Source organism: Pseudophryne corroboree, chromosome 6, assembly GCF_028390025.1.
Source record: "Pseudophryne corroboree isolate aPseCor3 chromosome 6, aPseCor3.hap2, whole genome shotgun sequence".
In the NCBI taxonomy this organism is placed as follows: domain Eukaryota; kingdom Metazoa; phylum Chordata; class Amphibia; order Anura; family Myobatrachidae; genus Pseudophryne; species Pseudophryne corroboree.
In genome coordinates this window covers 794,647,103-794,673,438 of record NC_086449.1, presented here as the reverse complement: position 1 = coordinate 794,673,438, position 26,336 = coordinate 794,647,103, and the positions used below count along the sequence as shown (strand labels likewise).

The 26,336-nt window shown below is 49.0% G+C and overlaps 1 protein-coding gene across 1 annotated transcript; it reads left to right on the top strand.

Moving 5' to 3' along the window:
• Window positions 1-25,998, top strand: YARS2 (tyrosyl-tRNA synthetase 2). Its single transcript, XM_063928877.1, has 5 exons — window positions 1-822; window positions 11,878-12,045; window positions 19,018-19,173; window positions 19,600-19,770; window positions 25,719-25,998. The coding sequence occupies exons 1-5, from the start codon at window positions 80-82 to the stop codon at window positions 25,876-25,878; spliced, it is 1,398 nt and encodes a 465-aa protein (XP_063784947.1). The 5' UTR covers window positions 1-79; the 3' UTR covers window positions 25,879-25,998.
• The last annotated feature ends 338 nt before the right edge of the window (window positions 25,999-26,336 follow it).

The following is a 26,336-nucleotide window of genomic DNA, read 5'->3' as shown; positions in this document are numbered from 1 at the left end:
GCCCCTGAGCAGCTGTACGCGTGCACATCCGGTTTCCGGCCCTGGCCCGCTTCCCAGCAGCCCCCGCACTTCCCCCATCATGGCGGCGCCCATAGTGCACGCTCTCCGCTCCTTGCCCCGGCGGCCCCACGCCCGCTGCCTGTCCGGCCTCCCCGAGCCGCTGCTGTCTGCCTCCCGGCGGGGGCTCTTCCAGGACATGTTCCCGGCAGAGACGGCCGGCCTCCGGCTCACCGAGCTGCTCGCCTCCGGCCCCCAGACCGTGTACTGCGGCTTCGACCCCACGGCGGACTCGCTGCACGTGGGGAACCTGCTGGCGGTGCTGGGGCTGCTGCACTTCCAGCGGGCCGGCCACCACGTCATCGCCGTCATCGGGGGGGCCACGGCGCAGATCGGGGACCCGAGCGGCCGGAGCCGGGAGCGGGAGCCGCTGCAGCCGGGGCAGCTGGAGGAGAACGTACGGGGGCTGCGGGAGACGCTGCAGCGGATCTTCGGCCACCACGAGGCGCTGCTGCCCGGGGCCCCGGCGGGGAGGACGGCAGGCCGGGTGACGGTGCTGGATAACCGGACCTGGTACCGGCAGCGCGGCGCGGTGGAGTTCCTGGCCTCGGCGGGCAGACACTTCCGCATGGGCCCGATGCTGAGCCGCCACAGCGTGCAGAGCCGCCTGCGCTCCCCGGAGGGCCTGAGCCTCAGCGAGTTCTGCTACCAGCTCTTCCAGGCCTACGACTTCTACCACCTGCACCGGGAGCACGGCTGCCGCATCCAGCTGGGGGGCAGCGACCAACTGGGCAACCTCATGACCGGGCACGACTTCATACACAGGTGCGGGTCATGTCATCTCTGTGTCATCCATGTATGTGTGTGCCCCCTGTGTATCATGCCCGGCTACGACTTCATACACAGGTGCGGGTCATGTCATCTCTGTGTCATCCATGTATGTGTGTGCCCCCTGTGTATCATGCCCGGCTACGACTTCATACACAGGTGCGGGTCATGTCATCTCTGTGTCATCCATGTATGTGTGTGCCCCCTGTGTGTCATGTCCTCTATGTGTATCATGCCCGGCTACGACTTCATACACAGGTGCGGGTCATGTAATCTCTGTGTCATCCATGTATGTGTGTGCCCTCTGTATGTATCATGTCCGGCTACTACTTCATACACAGGTGCGGGTCACGTATGTCATCCATGTACATGTGTGTCATGTGTATCATGTCTGGGCACGACTTCATACACAGGTGCAGGTCATGTCATCTCTGTGTCATCCATGTATGTGTCTGCCCTCTGTGTGTGTCATGTCCACTACGTGTATCATGTCCGGGCACGACTTCAAACACAGGTGCGGGTCATGTATGTCATCCATGTACATGTGTCATGTGTATCATGTCCGGGCACGACTTCATACACAGGTGCGGGTCATGTCATCTCTGTGTCATCCATGTACGTGTGTGCCCTCTGTGTGTATCATGTCCGGGCACGACTTCATACACAGGTGCGGGTCATGTATGTCATCTCTGTGTCATGTATGTCATCCATGTACAGGTGTGTATAGGACACATCTGTACAAGGTGTGTGTCATGTCCGGGCACGACTTCATACACAGGTGCATGTGTCATGTATGTAATCTCTGCGTGTGTCATGTCCTCTGTGTGTATTATATCCACCCCTGACTTCATACACAGTTGGGTGTCGTGTCATCCATATACATGCATCATGTGTGCCGCCTTCTATGTTCTCTGTGTGTGTATCATGTCCGGGCACAACTTCATCCAGAGGTCATACGTGTGTTTGTCATGTATGTCTTGTCCGGACAATACTTCAGGGGTCATCCATATATGTGTGTGTGTCATGTATGGTATATCCTGGCACAGCTTCATCCAGAGGTGATCTGTGTGTTTAAGTCCGGGCACTACTTCATCCAGGGATCATCCATGTATGTTGTGTACGTCTTGTCCAAGCACCTTCTAATCCATAAGACAGTCCAACATCTGTGTGAGTCATATGTCATCCGTGTGTATCATGTCTGGGCACCGCTTCATCCACATGTCAACTTCGCTTCTGTGTGTCATGCCTCGGCAATTTAATCCAGAGGTCAGCCCGACGTCAGTGGGTGGTTGTATCATGCCTAGGCATCGCTGCATCCAGGGTTCATTATCTCTGACTTATCTACAAGAATCAGGGCTAGGAAGCACAATATGCACTTGGGTCAAAAACTGGTTAGATAATAGGGAGCAGCGCATTGTGGTTAATGGATCTTTTTCAAATTGGACTGAAGTGCTAAGTGGTGTCAGTGATCGCAAAATACGCGCTATAGCGCATTTTTACGCGGTACAGGCAGTGAGGTACTCAGTTTTTGAAACTGAGCGGGTCCCGCAGGACGCGTTGTCTCTAACTGACTTGTGCGTCTTGCCATCCAATCGCTGCCCCTCAGTGTCTCCTCTTCCAATAGCGGCCAACAGCGTCCCCCCGTCACCTTGAGATCCGCCCTGGAACACCATGCACGTCTTGGCGAGTGTTTCCGGTTGTTTTTTTTTTGTCTAGCACTCAAAGCCCGTGATGCGGGCTCCATGCTGTAACCCCTTCTCTGCCGCATCGGGGACATGTTTTCCTCAGCAGCCAGCAATCAGCTTTCCCGTGAACTGCGTGCTGGCTCAGCCTGTCAGACTGGCTGCTGGTAATAATAGCGGTGCAGGGACAGGTCACACTTGCGGCGGGGTTATTGCTGCACGGTCGGAGAGGATCCTCCGGGATCTCTTGCTGCTGCCCTAGAGAAGATGTGTGTAGCAGGGCTGACATGGTGGGAGCAGCGGTATTTACCCTGTACGTCTATGCACACACAGGGGATCTTTGCAGTGTCAGAAGCAACTAGTTACGCGCCCTGCACAAGAAAGTTTCAGACCTCTTTACTTTAAAAAATGATCACACTTTGGACCTGCTGATAATCTATGCCCATTTCTAGGTGAACCTCTATTCCCCCCCTTGTGCCAAGACTTGGGCTGAGAAAGTATTTCTTACTGCCTGCATTATAGCTGTGGGACCTGTGTATAAGGACCACATTATCCCCTTATCACTAAACTATGTTTGCACTTTAATGATCAAAGTAATGGACCATTTCATTGTCCAGCATATGCACACCTCCAGACCCACACCGTGCCCAGCACACACCATACCCAACATACATACACTCCCATACCCACACAGTGCCCAGCATACACCGTGCCCAACATACATACACTCCCATACCCACACAGTGCCCAGCATACACCGTGCCCAACATACATACACTCCCATACCCACACAGTGCCCAGCATACACCGTGCCCAACATACATACACTCCCATACCCACACAGTGCCCAGCATACACCGTGCCCAACATACATACACTCCCATACCCACACAGTGCCCAGCATACACCGTGCCCAACATACATACACTCCCATACCCACACAGTGCCCAGCATACACCGTGCCCAACATACATACACTCCCATACCCACACAGTGCCCAGCATACACCGTGCCCAACATACATACACTCCCATACCCACACAGTGCCCAGCATACACCGTGCCCAACATACATACACTCCCATACCCACACAGTGCCCAGCATACACCGTGCCCAACATACATACACTCCCATACCCACACAGTGCCCAGCATACACCGTGCCCAACATACATACACTCCCATACCCACACCGTGCCCAGCATACACACACATCTCAGGGATCTCACTGTAATTGGAGGGCATCAACAAGGACAAAAAGGAGCTGATCTTAAAAGATAATGGGGGTGAAGCACTGAATCCTGGGTACTGATGCCTCCATACCCCTAACACTGCCTACAGCACTACCTGCCCCTAACCCCCTCCTTGCTCCCAGCACTGTCCCAACTGCTATCTACTTCACCCCCATCATTGCCCTCAGTATTGCCTTCCCCCAACCCCCTTCTTTCCCCCAATACTGCCCAAACGTCTATCTACCCTTAGCCCCAGCAGTGCCCCCCTGCCTCTAACCCCCTCCGTGCCTGCCCTCACCCCTTAGAATATGTGGTGGGACCCAGAAGTTGTGGAGTAGAACCCCAATCTTTTATAGAGAGGGGTCCCTGGGACCCACAATTTTTTTTGCTCAGCGCGATCACTGGGTGTGCCGCAAGGCTCAGTATTAGGACCGCTATTGTTCAATATTTTCATTAACGACCTAACGGAAGGTCTAGAGAGCATGGTGTCAATTTTTGCAGATGATACCAAATTGTGTAAAGTTATAAATGCGGAGGGGGATGCTGAGTCGCTTCAGAATGACTTAGTTAAATTAGAAGCTTGGCAGCGAAATGGAGAATGCGCTTCAACACAGACAAGTGTAAGGTAATGCACTGTGGTAACAAGAACAAAAATAACACCTACCTACTAAATGGGGTAATATTAGGAGATTCTGTACTGGAAAAGGACTTAGGTGTCCTCATAGGGGTCGATTCAATTCGTCAACTTATGAATAGCGCCAGGAATTAGCTCCCGACGCTATTCAATTCAGCTGCTAGTTACCCGCAATTGTCGGGAATTCTTCTCTCATCCCCGGGGGATGAGAGAAGAAACCCGACAAAAGTGCTGCCTCGCGGCCGGCGCAAGGCTGATTCTGTCGGGAATCAGCCTCGCGCCGGGGAGTTAAGTCAGAGAATGCTCGTTCTCCCGACAATTCAACCTGTTTAGTCGGCGAGAACGGGCCATCGCCGACTTAACTGGAGCTGAATTGAATAGCGTCGGGAGCTAATTCCCGGCGCTATTCATAAGTTGCCGAATTGAATCGACCCCATAGATGGCAAACTAAGCAGTAGTACCCAAAGAAGGACTGCAGCAAAGAAGGCTAATAAGATATTAGCATGCATAAAACGGGGAATTGATGCTAGGGATGAGAGTATTATACTCCCGTTATATAAATCACTTGTGAGGCCACACCTTGAATACTGTGTACAATTCTGGGCAAAAAGGATATCCTGGAGCTAGAAAAGGTTCAAAGGCGGGCAACCAAACTAATTAAGGGTATGGAGACGCTGGAATACAAGGAAAGGCTTGTAAGACTAGGCATGTTTACACTGGAAAAGAGGAGATTAAGAGGAGACATGATCAACATTTACAAATGTATAAGGCAGTGTTTCCCAACCGCGGTCCTCAAGGCACACTAACAGTCCTGGTTTTAGTGATATCCAGGCTTGGACACAGGTGACTTAATTAGCACCTCAGTTATTTTGATTTCTCTAACGTCCTAGTGGATGCTGGGACTCCGTCAGGACCATGGGGAATAGCGGGCTCCGCAGGAGACAGGGCACATCTAAATAAAGCTTTTAGGATCACATGGTGCGTACTGGCTCCTCCCCCTATGACCCTCCTCCAAGCCTCAGTTAGGTTTTTGTGCCCGTCCGAGAAGGGTGCAATCTAGGTGGCTCTCCTAAAGAGCTGCTTAGACAAAGTTTTTTTAGGTTTAAATCTCAGTGAGTCCTGCTGGCAACAGGATCACTGCATCGAGGGACTTAGGGGAGAGATTTCCAACTCACCTGCGTGCAGGATGGATTGGAGTCTTAGGCTACTGGACACTTAGCTCCAGAGGGAGTCGGAACACAGGTCCTCCTGGGGTTCGTCCCGGAGCCGCGCCGCCGATCCCCCTTACAGACGCTGAAGACGGAGGTCCGGAAAGCAGGCGGCAGAAGACTCCTCAGTCTTCATGAAGGTAGCGCACAGCACTGCAGCTGTGCGCCATTGTTGCTACACGTCTCACTGATTCAGTCACGGAGGGTGCAGGGCGCTGCTGGGGGCGCCCTGGGCAGCAATATTAAATACCTTTAGTGGCAAAATAAATACATCACATATAGCCATTAAGGCTATATGTATGTATTTAACCCAGGCCAGTTTTCTTAAAACCCGGGAGAAAAGCCCGCCGAAAAAGGGGCGGAGCTTATTCTCCTCAGCACTCAGCGCCATTTTCCTGCTCAGCTCCGCTGGTGAGGAAGGCTCCCAGGACTCTCCCCTGCACTGCACTACAGAAACAGGGTAACAAAGAGAAGGGGGGCATAATTTGGCGATATTGATATATTAAAAGCGCTTATATCAAAAACAACACCTTCTAGGGTTGTTTATATACATTTATAGCGTTTTTGGTGTGTGCTGGCAAACTCTCCCTCTGTCTCCCCAAAGGGCTAAGAGGGTCCTGTCTTCGATTAGAGCATTCCCTGTGTGGCTGCTGTGTGTCGGTACGTGTGTGTCGACATGTATGAGGACGATGTTGGTGTGGAGGCAGAGCAATTGCCGGTAATGGTGATGTCACCCCCTAGGGAGTCGACACCGGAATGGATGGCTTTAGTTATGGAATTACGTGATAATGTTAGCACATTACAAAAGTCAGTTGACGAAATGAGACGGCCGGAAAACCAGTTAGTACCGGCTCAGGCGTCTCAGACACCGTCAGGGGCTGTAAAACGTCCCTTACCTCAGTCAGTCGACACGGGTACCGACACAGATGAATCTAGTGTCGACGGTGAAGAAACAAACGTATTTTCCAATAGGGCCACACGTTATATGATCACGGCAATGAAGGAGGCTTTGCAGATCTCTGATACTGCTGGTACCTCAAAAAGGGGTATTATGTGGGGGGTGAAAAAACTACCTGTAGCTTTTCCAGAATCAGAGGAATTGAATGACGTGTGTGACGAAGCGTGGGTTAACCCAGATAGAAAACTGCTAATTTCCAAGAAGTTATTGGCATTATACCCTTTCCCACCAGAGGTTAGGGCGCGCTGGGAAACACCCCCTAGGGTGGATAAGGCGCTCACACGTTTATCAAAGCAAGTGGCGTTGCCGTCTCCTGATACGGCCGCCCTCAAGGATCCAGCAGATAGGAGGCTGGAAACTACACTGAAGAGTATATACACACATACTGGTGTTATACTGCGACCGGCAATAGCCTCAGCCTGGATGTGCAGTGCTGGGGTAGTGTGGTTGGATTCTCTGACTGAAAATATTGATACCCTGGATAGGGACAGTATTTTATTGACTCTAGAGCAATTAAAGGATGCTTTTCTTTATATGCGAGATGCTCAGAGGGATATTTGTACTCTAGCATCAAGAGTAAGCGCGATGTCCATATCTGCCAGAAGAAGTTTATGGACGCGACAGTGGTCAGGTGATGCGGATTCCAAAAGGCATATGGAAGTATTGCCATATAAAGGAGAGGAATTATTTGGGGTCGGTCTTTCGGACCTGGTGGCCACGGCAACTGCCGGCAAATCCACTTTTTTACCTCAGACCCCCTCCCAACAGAAAAAGACACCGTCTTTTCAGCCGCAGTCCTTTCGCTCCTATAAAAACAAGCGACCAAAAGGACAGTCCTATCTGCCGCGAGGCAGAGGAAAGGGTAAGAGAGGGCAGCAAGCAGCCCCTGCCCAGGACCAGAAGCCCGCCCCGGGTTCTACAAAGCCATCAGCATGACGCTGGGGCTTTACAAGCGGACTCAGGAGCGGTGGGGGGTCGACTCAAGATTTTCAGCAATCAGTGGGCTCGCTCACAAGTGGACCCGTGGATCCTGCAGATAATATCTCAGGGTTACATGTTGGAGTTCGAAAGGTCTCCCCCTCGCCGGTTCCTAAAGTCTGCTTTACCAACGTCTCCCTCAGAAAGGACGTCGGTTTTGGAAGCCATTCACAAGCTGTATTCTCAGCAGGTGATAGTCAAGGTACCCCTCCTACAACAGGGAAAGGGGTATTATTCCACACTATTTGTGGTACCGAAGCCGGACGGTTCGGTAAGACCTATTCTAAACCTGAAATCCTTGAACCTGTACATACAGAAATTCAAGTTCAAGATGGAGTCACTCAGAGCAGTGATAGCGAATCTGGAAGAAGGGGACTTCATGGTGTCCCTGGACATAAAAGATGCTTATCTGCATGTCCCAATTTACCCCTCACACCAAGGGTATCTCAGGTTCGTGATACAAGACTGTCATTATCAGTTTCAAACGCTGCCGTTTGGTTTGTCCACGGCCCCTCGGGTCTTTACCAAGGTAATGACCGAAATGATGGTTCTTCTACGAAGAAAAGGCGTATTAATTATCCCTTACTTGGACGATCTCCTGATAAGGGCAAAGTCCAGAGAACAGCTGGAAGTCGGTGTAGCACTAACCCAGGTAGTGCTTCAGCAACACGGGTGGATTCTGAATCTTCCAAAATCTCAATTGACCCCGACAACTCGTCTGCTGTTCCTGGGAATGATTCTGGACACGGTTCAGAAAAAGGTGTTTCTCCCGGAGGAGAAAGCAAGGGAGTTATCCGAACTTGTCAGGAACCTCCTAAAACCAGGAACTGTGTCAGTACATCAATGCACAAGAGTCCTTGGAAAGATGGTGGCTTCTTACGAAGCGATTCCATTCGGCAGATTCCATGCACGGACATTTCAGTGGGATCTGCTGGACAAATGGTCCGGATCGCATCTGCACATGCATCAGCGGATAACACTGTCACCAAGAACAAGGTTGTCTCTCCTGTGGTGGTTGCAGAGTGCCCATCTGTTAGAGGGCCGCAGATTCGGCATACAGGACTGGGTCCTGGTGACTACGGATGCCAGCCTACGAGGCTGGGGAGCAGTCACACAGGGAAGAAACTTCCAGGGCGTGTGGTCAAACCTGGAGACGTCCCTTCACATAAATATACTGGAGCTAAGAGCGATCTACAATGCACTAAGCCTGGCAAAATCGCTGCTTCAGGGTCAGCCGGTGTTGATCCAGTCGGACAACATCACGGCAGTCGCCCACGTAAACCGACAAGGCGGCACGAGAAGCAGAAGAGCAATGACAGAAGCTGCAAGGATTCTGCGCTGGGCGGAGAATCATGTCATAGCACTGTCAGCAGTGTTCATCCCGGGAGTGGACAACTGGGAAGCAGACTTCCTCAGCAGACACGACCTTCACCCGGGAGAGTGGGGACTTCATCCAGAAGTCTTCCACATGATTGTGAACCGTTGGGAAAAACCAAAGGTGGACATGATGGCGTCTCGCCTCAACAAAAAATTGGACAGATATTGCGCCAGGTCAAGAGACCCTCAGGCAATAGCTGTGGACGCTCTGGTAACACCGTGGGTGTACCAGTCAGTGTATGTGTTCCCTCCTCTGCCTCTCATACCAAAGGTACTGAGAATTATACGGAAAAGAGGAGTAAGAACAATACTGGTGGCTCCGGACTGGCCAAGAAGAACTTGGTATCCGGAACTTCAAGAGATGCTCACGGAGGATCCGTGGCTTCTACCTCTAAGAAGGGATCTGCTTCAGCAGGGACCTTGTATGTTCCAAGACTTACCGCGTCTGCGTTTGACGGCATGGCGGTTGAACGCCGGATTCTAAAAGAAAAGGGCATTCCAGAGGAAGTTATTCCTACCTTGATTAAGGCTAGGAAGGAAGTGACTGTACAACATTATCACCGCATTTGGCGGAAATATGTTGCGTGGTGTGAGGCCAAGAAGGCTCCAACGGAAGAATTTCAATTGGGTCGATTCTTACATTTCCTGCAAGCAGGATTGTCTATGGGCCTAAAATTGGGGTCCATTAAAGTTCAAATTTCGGCCTTATCAATCTTCTTCCAGAAGGAATTGGCATCAGTGCCTGAAGTACAAACTTTTGTCAAAGGTGTACTACATATACAACCCCCAATAGTGCCTCCAGTGGCACCGTGGGATTTGAACGTAGTTTTGAATTTTCTCAAATCTCATTGGTTTGAGCCTCTAAAATCGGTAGATTTAAAATACCTTACATGGAAGGTAACCATGCTATTGGCCCTGGCTTCAGCCAGGAGAGTTTCAGAGTTGGCGGCTTTATCATACAAAAGCCCATATCTGATTTTCCATTCGGACAGGGCAGAACTGCGGACACGTCCTCATTTTCTCCCTAAGGTGGTTTCGGCTTTTCACTTGAACCAGCCTATTGTGGTGCCTGCGGCTACTAGCGACTTGGAGGACTCCAAGTTACTGGACGTTGTCAGAGCATTAAAAATATATATTTCAAGGACAGCTGGAGTCAGAAAATCTGACTCGTTGTTTATATTGTATGCACCCAACAAGATGGGTGCTCCTGCGTCTAAACAGACGATTGCACGTTGGATCTGTAGCACAATCCAACTTGCACATTCTGTGGCAGGCCTGCCACAGCCTAAATCTGTAAAGGCCCACTCCACAAGGAAAGTGGGCTCATCTTGGGCGGCTGCCCGAGGGGTCTCGGCATTACAACTTTGCCGAGCAGCTACGTGGTCAGGGGAGAACACGTTTGTAAAATTTTACAAATTTGATACTCTGGCTAAGGAGGACCTGGAGTTCTCTCATTCGGTGCTGCAGAGTCATCCGCACTCTCCCGCCCGTTTGGGAGCTTTGGTATAATCCCCATGGTCCTGACGGAGTCCCAGCATCCACTAGGACGATAGAGAAAATAAGAATTTACTTACCGATAATTCTATTTCTCATAGTCCGTAGTGGATGCTGGGCGCCCATCCCAAGTGCGGATTGTCTGCAATACTTGTACATAGTTATTGTTACAAAGATCGGGTTATTACTATTGTTGTGAGCCATCTTTTCAGAGGCTACTTCGTTTTTTGTTATCATACTGTTAACTGGGTTCAGATCACAAGTTGTACGGTGTGATTGGTGTGGCTGGTATGAGTCTTACCCGGGATTCAAGATCCTTCCTTATTGTGTACGCTCGTCCGGGCACAGTACCTAACTGAGGCTTGGAGGAGGGTCATAGGGGGAGGAGCCAGTACGCACCATGTGATCCTAAAAGCTTTATTTAGATGTGCCCTGTCTCCTGCGGAGCCCGCTATTCCCCATGGTCCTGACGGAGTCCCAGCATCCACTACGGACTATGAGAAATAGAATTATCGGTAAGTAAATTCTTATTTTAACCATCTGTGCTGAAGCCTGGATATCACTAAAACCTGCACTGTTGGTGTGCCTTGAGGACCGCGGTTGGGAATGCCTGGTATAAGGGGACAATATACAGATCTTGTGCAGGACCTGTTTTTGGTTAGAGCAACACAGAGAACTCGTGGACACTCGCTCAGGTTAGAGGAGAGGAGATTCCGCACAATACGGCGTAAAGGCTTTTTTACGGTAAGGACGATACGTGTTTGGTATTCCCTGCCTGAGGGAGTTGTAATGGCCGACTCAGTCAACACCTTTAAGAATGGGTTAGATAAATTCCTAATGGATAAGGATATCCAGGGTTACGGGGCATAGTCACGCACTATGGTTATTATAAAAAAGAGGGGTAAAACGTAACGGCAGTCATCAGCATCAGACAAAATTTTATACAAAATAATCGTGCATAGGAGACCACAAATAGGTTGAACTCGATGGACAATTGTCTTTTTTCAACCTTAGATACTATGTTACTATGTCTGGGCAATTTAATCCCGACTTCAGCCCATGTCTCTGTGTGTCATATATGTCATCCACTTGTGGCACAACTTCATCCAGAGGCCATGCTGATGCATGTGTGTCATGTATGTCATCCTGGGGATCCCCCCATATGAGTCTCGCGTATGTACTCAGGGATTCTCTCCACGAGTGTCATGTATGTCATCATGGGGATCCCTTCTTGGAGGTTGTGTGTGTGATGATGGGGATCCTGTCCTAGAGGTCATGTGTGATGACGGGGCTCCCTCTGCGGAGATCATGTATGTGATGGGTATCCCTTAGTGGACATCCTGTATGTTTGGGAATCTCTCCACAGAGCTCTTATATAACTATTGATGTCACAGAAGTTTAGTCCTATGTCATTTTCCATTTGGGGAGTAAACAGCTGCTGGATGAGGATTTGCATGTATACATTGTATGACTCGCTCTTCCCTATACAGAACAACGGGAGAAGACGTGTTTGGGATCTTGCTGCCTCTTATTATGAACACGGCCGGGGACAAGCTGGGGAAGTCGGCTGGGAATGCCGTGTGGCTGAACAGGGACCGCACTCCTTTGTTTGACTTCTACCAGTACTTTGTGCGGCAGCAGGACAGCTGTGTGGAGAGGTGAGTTTGGCACTTACCCCTGGAGGGCAGTCGGCGGCTTATACATGTAATTATTATTATCCTATAGAAGTTAGAGAATGATTAACCAGAGGTGGACATAGTGCTGCTTCTGGTATCCAGGTGGAAGTTAGACAGTAAATAGTCAGTGTAGGTCGACACGGCCAAAAGGTCGACACACGGTTGGCACTTGGCAGAGGGTTAGGCTGCAGAAGGGATAGGCACCAGCAGGAGGTTTAGGGTAAAAATAACAAAGCATGTGACCTTTTGCCCGTCGACCATCGATTAATCCATACCCGTTGCTTTTCAGCAGCTGCAGAACTACAAGTCCCAGCTAGTTCTGTCATGAATGCTGGAACTTCTAACAACTGTTGGAGAGCCAGTTTATGTAAATCTGAAATAAGCGGGGTCTACAGACTAACAACAAATATTTGTAATTATTGCAGTTACCGTGTGATGAATGATGCACAAGAAGCAGCTGTTTAATATAAATGATACTATCGGTCAGATACTGTATTTCCACTTTATCTAGTTCTTTTTTTTCTGGATTCTGTATGTTAATATACAGGGTTCAATTAAATACAAATCCTGAGGCTTTTGGCACCATCTAGTGGACAGAATTAATTCTGCAGACTATATATTAGGTCACCTTGAAAAGTCAATGATAATTCAGGGGAACTAGAACGTTTGTACCTATTAGGGTGTATCCCTAATTATTTGTGTGTCTGTTTCCAAGTCCCCAGAGCATTCCCAGAGAGTTCATTTGCGTTTTCCCACCAATATCAATAGAGATATTGAAGCTTTAAAGCGGGTAATTCACTAGTAATTACTTTGACGTGCTCAGTACTGAAAGCTTCTCTTTCAGTAATACGGTTGAAGTGAAAGCGCTTATTATTCAGTATAGTCACGCAGTAGACAAAGGAATTAACCCCTAAATTAAAGGCTTCTGAGCTGCTATTGATGTGATCAAGATACTGGGGAATCCCAGTGACATAGAAACGAACAAATAAAATCAGGATAATTTTAGTTTGTAGAAAATACCAAAGCAATTCCAAACGTCAGACTATCTTTTAATTAATCAGTTTCGCTAGTAATAGAAAACTCTGGAGATTTTCACAATGCATTTCAATGTGTTTTAGTTCAGTACTATATTTTCCTAAGCAGTAGTTCAGCTTTAGTACATTTGAATGCATCTGTTATATCACATTTCTCTAACGTCCTAGTGGATGCTGGGGACTCCGTCAGGACCATGGGGAATAGCGGCTCCGCAGGAGACAGGGCACAAAAGCAAGCTTTTAGGATCACATGGTGTGTACTGGCTCCTCCCCCTATGACCCTCCTCCAAGCCTCAGTTAGGTTTTTGTGCTCGGCCGAGAAGGGTGCAATCTAGGTGGCTCTCTTAAAGAGTTACTTAGAAAAAGTTTTTAGGTTCTTTATTTTCAGTGAGTCCTGCTGGCAACAGGCTCACTGCATCGAGGGACTTAGGGGAGAGATTTTCAACTCACCTGCGTGCAGGATGGATTGGATTCTTAGGCTACTGGACATAGCTCCAGAGGGAGTCGGAACACAGGGCTCGCCCTGGGGTTCGTCCCGGAGCCGCGCCGCCGACCCCCCTTGCAGACGCTGAAGATGAAGAGGTCCGGAACCAGGCGGCAGAAGACTCTGTCTTCATCAGGTAGCGCACAGCACTGCAGCTGTGCGCCATTGTTGTCAGCACACTTCACACAGCGGTCACGGAGGGTGCAGGGCGCTGGGGGGGGGGGGCGCCCTGGGCAGCAATGTATAATACCTGTATGGCGAAAAATACATCACATATAGCCCTTGAGGCTATATGGATGTATTTAACCCCTGCCAGATATCTAAAACTCCGGAGAAGAAGCCCGCCGAAAAGGGGGCGGGGCCTATTCTCCTCAGCACACAGCGCCATTTTCCCTCACAGAAAGGCTGGTGGGAAGGCTCCCATGCTCTCCCCTGCACTGCACTACAGAAACAGGGTTAAAACAGAGAAGGGGGGCACTGATTTGGCGATATGTATATATATTAAAATGCTATAAGGGAGGAACACTTATATAAAGGTTGTCCCTGGATAATTATAGCGTTTTGGTGTGTGCTGGCAAACTCTCCCTCTGTCTCCCCAAAGGGCTAGTGGGTCCTGTCCTCTATCAGAGCATTCCCTATGTGTGTGCTGTATGTCGGTACGTGTGTGTCGACATGTATGAGGAAAATATTGGTGAGGAGGCGGAGCAAATTGCCTGTAATGGTGATGTCACTCTCTAGGGAGTCGACACCGGAATGGATGGCTTATTTATGGAAATTACGTGACAATGTCAACACGCTGCAAGCCGGTTGACGACATGAGAGGGCCGGCGAACAAATTAGTATCTGTCCAGGCGTCTCAAACACCGTCAGGGGCTGTAAAATGCCCATTTACCTCAGTCGGTCGACACAGACCCAGACACGTGTCGACGGTGAAGAAACAAACGTATTTTCTTTTAGGGCCACACGTAAGGGCAATGAAGGAGGTGTTACATATTTCTGATACTCCAAGTACCACAAAAAAGGGTATTATGTGTGAGGTGAAAAAACTACCTGTAGTTTTTCCTGAATCAGATAAATTAAATGAAGTGTGTGATGATGCGTGGGTTTCCCCCGATAGAAAATTATTGGCGGTATACCCTTTCCCGCCAGAAGTTAAGGCGCGGTGGGAAACACCCCTCAGGGTGGATAAGGCGCTCACACGCTTATCAGAACAAGTGGCGGTACCATCTACGGATAGGGCCGTACTTAAGGAGCCAGCTGATAGGAGGCTGAAAAATATCCTAAAAAGTATACACACACATGCTGGTGTTATACTGCGACCAGTGATCGCCTCAGCCTGGATGTGCAGAGCTGAGGTGGCTTGGTCGGATTCCCTGACTAAAAATATTGATACCTTTGACAGGGACAGTATTTTATTGACTATAGAGCATTTAAAGGATGCATTTCTATATATGCGAGATGCGCAGAGGGATATTTGCACTCTGGCATCAAGAGTAAATGCGATGTCCATATCTGCAAGAAGATGTTTATGGACACGACAGTGGTCAGGTGATGCAGATTCCAAACGGCACAAAGATGTATTGCCGTATAAAGGGGAGGAGTTATTTGGGGTCGGTCCATGGGACCTGGTGGCCAGGGCAACTGCTGGAAAATCCACCGTTTTTTACCCTAAGTCACATCTCTGCAGAAAAAGACACCGTCTTTTCAGCCTCAGTCCTTTCGTCCCTATAAGAGTCATATCTGCCCAGGGATAGAGGAAAGGGAAGAAGACTGCAGCAGGCAGCCCATTCCCAGGAACAGAAGCCCTCCACCGCTTCTACCAAGTTCTCAGCATGACGCTGGGACCGTACAGGACCCCTGGATCCTACAAGTAGTATCCAAGGGGTACAGATTGGAATGTCGAGAGGTTTCCCCCCTCGCAGGTTCCTGTAGTCTGCTGTACCAATGTCTCCCTCCGACAGGGAGGCAGTATTGAAAACAATTCACAAGCTGTATTCCCAGCAGGTGATAATAAATTTACCCCTCCGACAACAAGGAAAGGGGTATTACTCCACACTATATGGTGGTACTGAAGGCTAGGTGAGACCTATTCTAAATCTGAAAAATTTGAACACTTACAAGGGTTCAAATCCAGATGGAGTCACTCAGAGCAGTGATAGCAAAGAACAAGGGGACTATATGGTGTCCCGGGACATCAGGGATGCTTACCTCCATGTCCCAAAATTTGCCTTTTCTCACCAAGGGTACCTCAGGTTCGTGGTACAGAACTGTCACTATCAGTTTCAAGACGATGCCGTTGGATTGTCCAAGGCACCCCGGGTCCTTACCAAGGTAATGACCGAAAGGAGGATTCGTCTTCAAAGAAAATGGACGACCTCCTGATAAGAACAAGGTCCAGAGAACAGTTGGAGGTCGGAGTAGCACTATCTCAAGTAGTTCTACGACAGCACGGGTGGATTCTAAATATTCCAAAACCGCAGTTGTTCCGACGACACGTCTGCTGGTCCTAGGGATGATTCTGGACACAGTCCGGGAAAAGGTGTTTCTCCCAGAGGAGAAAGCCAGGGAGTTATCCGAGCTAATCGGGATCCTCCTAAAACCAGGAAAAGTGTCAGTGCATCATTGCACAAGAGTCCTGGTAAAAATGGTGGCTTATTACGAAGCGCTTCCATTCGGCAGATTTCACGCAAGAACTCTTCAGTGGGATCTGCTGGACAAATGGTCCGGATCGCATCTTCAGATGCATCAGCGGATAACCCTATATCCAAGGACAAGGGTGTCTCTCCTGTGGTGATTACAGAGTGCTCATCTTCTAGAGGGCCGCAGATTCGGCATTCAGGATTGGATGCTCGTGACCACGGAGGCCAGCCTGAGAGGCTGGGGAGCAGTCACACAAGGAGTGTGATCAAGTCTGGAGAATTCTCTCCACATAAATATACTGGAGCTAAGAGCGAATTTATAATGCTCTAAGCTTAGCAAGACCTCTGCTTCAAGGTCAGCCGGTATTGATCCAGTGGGATAACATCACGGCAGTCGCCCACGTAAACAGAAAGGGCGGCACAAGAAGCAGGAGGGCAGTGGCAAAACTGCAAGGATTTTTCACTAGGCGGAAAATCATGTGATAGCACTGTCAGCAGTGTTCATTCCGGGAGTGGACGACTGGGAAGCAGACTTCCTCAGCAGGCACGACCTCCACCCGGGAGAGTGGGAACTTCATCGGGAAGTTTTCCGCATGATTGTGAACCGTTGGGAAAGACCAAAGGTGGACATGATGGCGTCCCGCCCGAACAAAAAAATGGGACAGGTATTGCGCCAGGTCACGAGACCTTCAGGCGATAGCTGTGGACGTCCTGGTAACACCGTGGGTGTAACAGTCGGTGTATGTGTTCCCTTCTCTGCTTCTCATAACCAAGGTATTGAGAATTATAAGACATAGAGGAGTAAGAACTATACTCGTGGCTCCGGATTGGCCAAGAGGGACTTGGTAACCGGAACTTCAAGAGATGCTCACAGAGGACTAATGGCCTCGGGAGATAAGAAGGGATTTGCTTTCAGCAAGTACCATGTCTGTTCCAAGAGGAACCGTGGCATCGGCCTTTAAGAAAGGACCTGCTCCAGCAGGGACCTTGTCTGTTCCAAGACTTACCGCGACTGCGTTTGACGGCATGGCGGTTTGAACGCCGGATCCTAAGGGAAAAGGCATTCCGGAAGAGGTCATACCTACCCTGGTCAAAGCCAGGAAGGAGGTGACCGCACAACGTTATCACCACATGTGGTAAAAATGTTGCGTGGGTGAGGCCAGGAGGGCCCCACGAAAAAATTTCAACTAGGTCGATTTCTGCACTTCCTGCAAACAGGAGTGTCTATGAGCCTCAAATTGGGGTCCATTAAGGTTCAAGTTTCGGCCCTATAGATTTTCTTCCAGAAAGAATTGGCTTCAGTTCCTGAAGTCCAGACGTTTGTCAAGGGAGTATTGCATATACAGCCCTTGTGTGCCTCCAGTGGCACCGTGGGATCTCAACGTAGTGTTGGGATTCCTCAAATCATATTGGTTTGAACCACTCAAATCTGTGGATTTGAAATATCTCACATGGAAAGTGACCATGCTGTTGGCCCTGGCCTCGGCCAGGCGATTGTCAAAATTGGCGGCTTTGTCTTACAAAAGCCCATATTTGATTTTCCATTCGGACAGGGCAGAACTGCGGACTCGTCCCCAGTTTCTTACTAAGGTGGTGTCAGTGTTTCACCTGAAACAACCTATTGTGGTGCCTGCGGCTACTAGGGACTTGGAGGACTCCAAGTTGCTAGACGTTGTCAGGGCCCTGAAAATATATATATATATATATAATTCCGCGACGGCTGGAGTCAGAAAGTCTGACTTGCTGTTTATATTGTAGGCACCCAAAAAGCTGGGTGCTCCTGCTTCTAAGCAGACTATTGCTCGTTGGATTTGTAGTACAATTCAGCTTGCACATTCTGTGGCAGGCCTGCCACAGCCAAAATCTGTAAATGCCCATTCCACAAGGAAGGTGGGCTCATCTTGGGCGGCTGCCCGAGGGGTCTCGGCTTTACAACTTTGCCGAGCAGCTACTTGGTCAGGGGCAAACACGTTTGCTAAATTCTACAAATTTGATACCCTGGCTGAGGAGGACCTGGAGTTCTCTCATTCGGTGCTGCAGAGTCATCCGCACTCTCCCGCCCGTTTGGGAGCTTTGGTATAATCCCCATGGTCCTGACGGAGTCCCCAGCATCCACTAGGACGTTAGAGAAAATAAGATTTTACTTACCGATAAATCTATTTCTCATAGTCCGTAGTGGATGCTGGGCGCCCATCCCAAGTGCGGAGTGTCTGCATTACTTGTACATAGTTATTGTTACAAAAAAATCGGGTTATTATTGTTGTGAGCCATCTTTTTTAGAGGCTACTTCATTGTTATCATACTGTTAACTGGGTTCAAATCACAAGTTGTACGGTGTGATTGGTGTGGCTGGTATGAGTCTTACCCGGGATTCAAGATCCTTCCTTATTGTGTACGCTCGTCCGGGCACAGTACCTAACTGAGGCTTGGAGGAGGGTCATAGGGGGAGGAGCCAGTACACACCATGTGATCCTAAAAGCTTGCTTTTGTGCCCTGTCTCCTGCGGAGCCGCTATTCCCCATGGTCCTGACGGAGTCCCCAGCATCCACTACGGACTATGAGAAATAGATTTATCGGTAAGTAAAATCTTATTTTGTCCCTTCTCTGAGCTGTAAATGTTCAGCTATTGAATTGTATTTTTTTGCTAATTAAGTTTTGATGCGCAGTAAAGTTCACCGGATGGTCAAAGAGCCCCGGATCCATAATGATCACTGCTCTGACCCTGCGATCGTCTTGCTCATCCATATTACAGTCCTCGTTCCTGCACACCTGTGTATATAATAGTGTCTCGTTCTAGGTTCCTAAAGCTCTTCACTTTCCTCCCGCTGCCGGAGATTGAACACATCATGCAGCAACACACCAGGGAGCCCGAGAAGTGGTTACCCCAGAAGAGACTGGCCGCAGAGGTGACCAAGCTCGTTCATGGTAAAGAAGGACTGGAGTCTGCCAAGAGGTGAGGGCAGGGTGGGATCTACGGCCTCTGCTGTATTTGGGCCCAAATGTTCCTCCATAGCGTGGTGGGAGCTTGTGTCCCCCTAACATACGGGGCAACAGGTCCTCCTCCCATATTGTATAAAACATTGCGCAGCCTACGGGCTCATTACAGTGGTGTGAATGCTTCTTTTGTGTTTAATGCATGTGAATGGGTAAGGTCCTAGTTACCGCTGTGCAAAACACAGGTTTCATGTTCTAGAACACACTCTGACTTTACATGTGGTCATTGTGAAGAATAAACATATGAAGAAGCCTGCAGTGAGCTCTACAATAACTGAGGCTTAACTCTGTTCTCTTCAGAGTTCCTAACAGTGGTACCCATTATTCAGAAAGGAGGGAGACTTGTTATCATGATATGAATGCAGTGTATGCTCTCTCCTCCTAGATGCACCCAGGCTCTGTATCATAACAGCATTGAAGCCCTAGAAGCGATGACCGACCAGGAGCTACAGGAACTCTTCATGGGGGCGCCGTTTGCCGAATTAATGCTTGAACCTGGCACCAGAGTACTAGACGCTTGTTTAAAAGTATCTGCGATTCCAGATGGTGCCCGTGGGTATGTATTATATGTATCATGCACATTGAGCTCTGATTTCCAACCCCCTGGAGTCATTGTAAGGAAAGAGTGCTCCTGTTCTTACCCTTATCTACAGGATTACATTTGGACTGATGACCAAATAATACACTAAGGCAGAGGTTCCCAAACAGGGTCATCAAGGCACCCTAATGGTCCTGATTTTAGGTATACCCATGGATGGCTACTTGACGTAATTAGGACCTCAGCCAATTTGATTTAACCATCTATGCTGAGCCACGGCTATCATTAAATTTTGGACTGTTAGGGTGGCTTGAGAACTGAGTTTTGGACCCACTACAGCAAGGACAAAATACCCACATTAATCCGTTATTGCTGGTGGCCTAACCCTGTACTAGAGGTTGTCTGCTTGGAAGAGAGGCGTGTACTGCATTCAGCTCTTGATTGGATGGCAGACACTCCTGTCCAATCAGATACTGTATACTTCTCACAGCACTGAAAGTTCCTTTCTCTATCGTCCTAGTGGATGCTGGGGTTCCTGAAAGGACCATGGGGAATAGCGGCTCCGCAGGAGACAGGGCACAAAAAGTAAAGCTTTAGGATCAGGTGGTGTGCACTGGCTCCTCCCCCTATGACCCTCCTCCAAGCCTCAGTTAGATTTTTGTGCCCGGCCGAGAAGGGTGCAATCTAGGTGGCTCTCCTAAAGAGCTGCTTAGAAAAGTTTAGCTTAGGTTTTTTATTTTACAGTGAGTCCTGCTGGCAACAGGATCACTGCAACGAGGGACTTAGGGGAGAAGAAGTGAACTCACCTGCGTGCAGGATGGATTGGCTTCTTGGCTACTGGACATTAGCTCCAGAGGGACGATCACAGGTACAGCCTGGATGGTCACCGGAGCCTCGCCGCCGGCCCCCTTGCAGATGCTGAAACGAGAAGAGGTCCAGAATCGGCGGCAGAAGACTCCTCAGTCTTCTTAAGGTAGCGCACAGCACTGCAGCTGTGCGCCATTTTCCTCTCAGCACACTTCACACGGCAGTCACTGAGGGTGCAGGGCGCTGGGAGGGGGGCGCCCTGGGAGGCAAATGAAAACCTTTTTATGCTAAAAATACCTCACATATAGCCTCCGGGGGCTATATGGAGATATTTAACCCCTGCCAGAATCCGTTAAGAGCGGGAGACGAGGCCGCCGAAAAAGGGGCGGGGCCTATCTCCTCAGCACACAGCGCCATTTTCCCTCAGAGAAAGGCTGGAGGGAAGGCTCCCAGGCTCTCCCCTGCACTGCACTACAGAAACAGGGTTAAAACAGAGAGGGGGGGCACTAATTTGGCGTTAGAAATATATAAAAAAGATGCTATAAGGGAAAACACTTATATAAGGTTGTCCCTATATAATTATAGCGTTTTTGGTGTGTGCTGGCAAACTCTCCCTCTGTCTCTCCAAAGGGCTAGTGGGTCCTGTCCTCTATCAGAGCATTCCCTGTGTGTGTGCTGTGTGTCGGTACGTGTGTGTCGACATGTATGAGGACGATGTTGGTGAGGAGGCGGAGCAATTGCCTGTAATGGTGATGTCACTCTCTAGGGAGTCGACACCGGAATGGATGGCTTATTTAGGGAATTACGTGATAATGTCAACACGCGCCAAGGTCGGTTGACGACATGAGACGGCCGACAAACAATTAGTACCGGTCCAGACGTCTCAAAAACACCGTCAGGGGTTTTAAAACGCCCGTTTACTTTAGTCGGTCGACACAGACACAGACAGGGACACTGAATCCAGTGTCGACGGTGAATAAACAAACGTATTCCTTACTAGGGCCACACGTTAAGGGCAATGAAGGAGGTGTTACATATTTCTGATACTACAAGTACCACAAAAGAGGGTATTATGTGGGATGTGAAAAAACTACCGTAGTTTTTCCTGAATCAGATAAATTAAATGAAGTGTGTGATGATGCGTGGGTTCCCCCCGATAGAAAATATGGGCGGTATACCCTTTCCCGCCAGAAGTTAGGGCGCGTTGGGAAACACCCCTTAGGGTGGATAAGGCGCTCACACGCTTATCAGAACAAGTGGCGGTACCGTCTATAGATAGGGCCGTCCTCAAGGAGCCAGCTGACAGGAGGCTGGAAAAATATCATAAAAAGTATATACACACATACTGGTGTTATACTGCGACCAGCGATCGCCTCAGCCTGGATGTGCAGAGCTGGGGTGGCTTGGTCGGATTCCCTGACTAAAAATATTGATACCCTTGACAGGGACAGTATTTTATTGACTATAGAGCATTTAAAGGATGTATTTCTATATATGCGAGATGCACAGAGGGATATTTGCACTCTGGCATCAAGAGTAAGTGCGATGTCCATATCTGCCAGAAGATGTTTATGGACACGACAGTGGTCAGGTGATGCAGATTCCAAACGGCACAAAGGTGTATTGCCGTATAAAGGAAGAGGAGTTATTTGGGGTCGGTCCATCGGACCTGGTGGCCACGGCAACTGCTGGAAAATCCACCGTTTTTACCCTAAGTCACCGCTTCTGACAAGCTCTCAGCATGACGCTGAGACCGTACAGGACCCCTGGATCCTACAAGTAGTATCCCAGGGGTACAGTTTGGAATGTCGAGACGTTTCCCCTGCGCAGGCTCCTGAAGTCTGCTTTACCAAGGTCTCCCTCCGACAAGGAGGCAGTATGGGAAAAAATTCACGAGCTGTATTCCCAGCAGGTGATAATTAAATTACCCCTCCTACAACAAGAAAAGGGGTATTATTCCACACTATATTGTGGTACTGAAGCCAGAAGGCTAGGTGAGACCTATTCTAAATCTAAAAAAATTTGAACACTTACAAAGGTTCAAATCAAGATGGAGTCACTCAGAGCAGTGATAACGAACCGGGAAGAAGGGGACTATCTGGTGTCCCGAGACATCAGGGATGCTTACCTCCATGTCCCAAATTTGCCCTTATCACTAAGGGTACCTCAGGTTCGTGGTACAGAACTGTCACTATCAGTTTCAGACGCTGCCGTTTGGATTGTCTACGGCACCCCGGGTCTTTACCAAGGTAATGGCCGAAATGCTGGTTCTTCTTCGAAGAAAAGGCGTCTTAATTATCCCTTACTTGGACGATCTCCTGATAAGGGCAAAGTCCAGGGAACAGTTGGAGGTCGGAGTAGCACTATCTCGGATACTGTTACAACAGCAGGGGTGGATTCTAAATATTCCAAAATCGCAGCTGATCCCGACAACAAGTCTCCTGTGCTTAGGGATGATTCTGGACACAGTCCAGAAAAAGGTGTTTCTCCCGGAAGAGAAAGCCAGGGAGTTATCCGAGCTAGTCAGGAACCTCCTAAAATCAGTGCATCATTGCACAAGGGCCATGGTAAAAAAAATGGTGACTTCCTTCGAAGCAATTCCAGTCGGCAGATTTCATGCAAGAACTTTTCAGTGGGATCTGCTGGACAAATGGTCCGGATCGCATCTTCAGATGCATCAGCGGATAACCCTATATCCAAGGATAAGGGTGTCTCTCCTGTGGTGGTTACAGAGTGCTCATCTTCTAGAGGGCCGCAGATTCGGCATTCAGTTTTGGATGTTGGTGACCACGGAGGCCAGCCCGAGAGGCTGGGGAGCAGTCACACAAGGAAAAAATTTCCAGGGAGTGTGATCAAGTCTGGAGATTTTTCTCCACATAAATATAGCTAAGGGTAAATTTATAATGCTCTAAGCTTAGCAAGACCTCTGCTTCAAGGTCAGCCGGTATTGATCCAGTGGGATAAAACATCACGGCAGTCGCCCACGTAAATAGACAGGGCGGCACAAGAAGCAGGAGGGCAGTGGCAAAAACTGCAAGGACTTTTCGCTGGGCGGAAAATCATGTGATAGCACTGTCAGCAGTGTTTCATTCCGGGAATGGAAACTGGGAAGCAGACTTCCTCAGTAGGCACGACCTCCACCCGGCAGAGTGGGAACTTCATGGGGAAGTTTTCCACATAATTGTAAACCGTTGGGAATTACCAAAGGTGGACATGATGGCGTCCCGTCTGAACAAAAAACGGGACAGGTATTGCGCCAGGTTAAGAGACCCTCAGGCAATAGCTGTGGACGTTCTGGTAACACCGTGGGTGTACCAGTCGGTGTATGTGTTCCATCCTCTGCTTTTCATACCTAAGGTACTGAGAATTATAAGACGTAGAGGAGTAAGAACTATACTCATGGCTCCGGATTGGCCAAGAAGGACTTGGTACCCGGAACTTCAAGAGATGCTCACAGAGGACTTATGGCCTCTGCCGCTAAGAAGGGACTTGTTTCAGCAAGTACCATGTCTGTTCCAAGACTTACCGCAGCTGCGTTTGACGGCATGGCGGTGGAACGCCGGATCCTAAGGGAAAAGGCATTCAGGAAGAGGTCATTCCTACCCTGGTCAAAGCCAGAAAGGAGGTGACCGCACAACATTATCACCACATGTGGCGAAAATATGTTGCGTGGTGTGAGGCCAGGAAGGCCCCACGAAGAAATTTCAACTCGGTCGATTCCTGCATTTCTTGCAAACAGGAGTGTCTATGGGCCTCAAATTGGGGTCCATTAAGGTTCAAATTTCGGCCCTGTCGATTTTTCTTCCAGAAAGAATTGGCTTCAGTTCCTGAAGTCCAGAAGTTTGTCAAGGGAGTATTGCATATACAACCCCCTTTTGTGCCTCCAGTGGCACTGTGGGATCTCAACGTAGTTCTGGGATTCCTCAAAACACATTGGTTTAAAACCAGTCAAATCTGTGGATTTGAAGCATCTCACATGAAAAGTGAACATGCTCTTGGACCTGGCCTGGACCAGGCGAGTGTCAAATTGGTGGTTTTTTTCTCAAAAAAGCCCATATCTGTTTGTCCATTCGGACAGGGCAGAGCTGCGGACTCGTCCCCAGTTCTCTCCCTAAGGTAGTGTCAGTGTTTCACCTGAACCAGCTTATTGTGGTGTCTTGCGCCTACTAGGGACTTGGAGGACTCCAAGTTGCTAGATGTGGTCAGGGCCCTGAAAATATAGGTTCCAGGACGGCTGGAGTCAGGAAAACTGACTTGCTGTTATCCTGTATGCACCCAACAAAGCAGACTTTTGCTAGTTGGATGTGTAATACAATTCAGCTTGCACATTCTGTGGCAGGCCTGCCACAGCCAAAAATATGTAAATGCCCATTCCACAAGGAAGGTGGGCTCATCTTGGGCGGCTGCCCGAGGGGTCTCGGCTTTACAACTTTGCCGAGCGGCTATTTAGTCAGGGGCAAACACGTTTGTAAAATCCTACAAATTTGATACCCTGGCTAAGGAGGACCTGGAGTTCTCTCATTCGGTGCTGCAGAGTCATCCGCACTCTCCCGCCCGTTTGGGAGCTTTGGTATAATCCCCATGGTCCTTTCAGGAACCCCAGCATCCACTAGGACGATAGAGAAAATAAGAATTTACTTACCGATAATTCTATTTCTCGGAGTCCGTAGTGGATGCTGGGCGCCCATCCCAAGTGCGGATTATCTGCATTACTTGTACATAGTTACAAAAATCGGGTTATTATTGTTGTGAGCCATCTTTTCAGAGGCTCCGCTGTTATCATACTGTTAACTGGGTTCAGATCACAGGTTGTACAGTGTGATTGGTGTGGCTGGTATGAGTCTTACCCGGGATTCATAAATCCTTCCTTATTGTGTACGCTCGTCCGGGCACAGTACCTAACTGAGGCTTGGAGGAGGGTCATAGGGGGAGGAGCCAGTGCACACCACCTGATCCTAAAGCTTTACTTTTTGTGCCCTGTCTCCTGCGGAGCCGCTATTCCCCATGGTCCTTTCAGGAACCCCAGCATCCACTACGGACTCCGAGAAATAGAATTATCGGTAAGTAAATTCTTATTTTCTCTTAGGAAACGCTTTGACCAGGCCCCTTGGGTACACTTTACTGACTGAAGTTTAAATTGAGTGATTTATGTGTTTCAGCTTTGAAATAATCTCTACTGGGGGTGTAAGCTTCAACCACAGCAAGGTTACAAACCCGGATGAGGTCCTTTTGGTCGGTCAGCACATCCTCCGCAATGGACTGTCCCTCATCAAGGTTGGGAAGAAGAACGTCTACATTGTGAAGTGGCTGCAGTTGTGATATGTGTCGGCCAGTAGTGTTCTGCACTGGACGTTATTCTCACTGAGTGAGACACTGTGCTATGTAAATAAATGGATCAATTATCACTTAAATAAATAACTGGATCAGTTGGATAGTGTACTGGATGTCTTGAATGTGATCTCTGTTCCACAACGACCTGTTTATGAAAGGATAATGAAGAGCCCGTTAAAATGAAAGAAATCGGTGAGGTTAGCCTGGCTGGAAGAGGCTGTGAGTTGCAGCAAATCACCGGCCTTGCATGTGAGGCCTCTACTTACAATGGGGCATATGCAAGTTTTTCCCTGCTATGCTTGTATTGCAGGACTGCCACAATACGTTGCCTTTTTCAGCCAGGGAGGGGAGGAGCCATTTCTATATATAGATGCACTTTGCAAGAAACTGTTAATAATAAATTGCAAAAACACAAACCATAAAACATGGAATGATAGTGCCACACT

What these genes read in the sequence shown, in the direction of transcription:
- YARS2 (XM_063928877.1), top strand. Translation starts at nt 80, where the DNA reads ATGGCGGCGCCCATAGTGCACGCTCTCCGCTCCTTGCCCCGGCGGCCC. An exon ending in GGGCACGACTTCATACACAG is followed by an intron (nt 823 to 11,877) that starts GTGCGGGTCATG and finishes TTCCCTATACAG; the next exon opens with AACAACGGGAGAAGACGTGT. An exon ending in ATTCCAGATGGTGCCCGTGG is followed by an intron (nt 19,771 to 25,718) that starts GTATGTATTATA and finishes TATGTGTTTCAG; the next exon opens with CTTTGAAATAATCTCTACTG.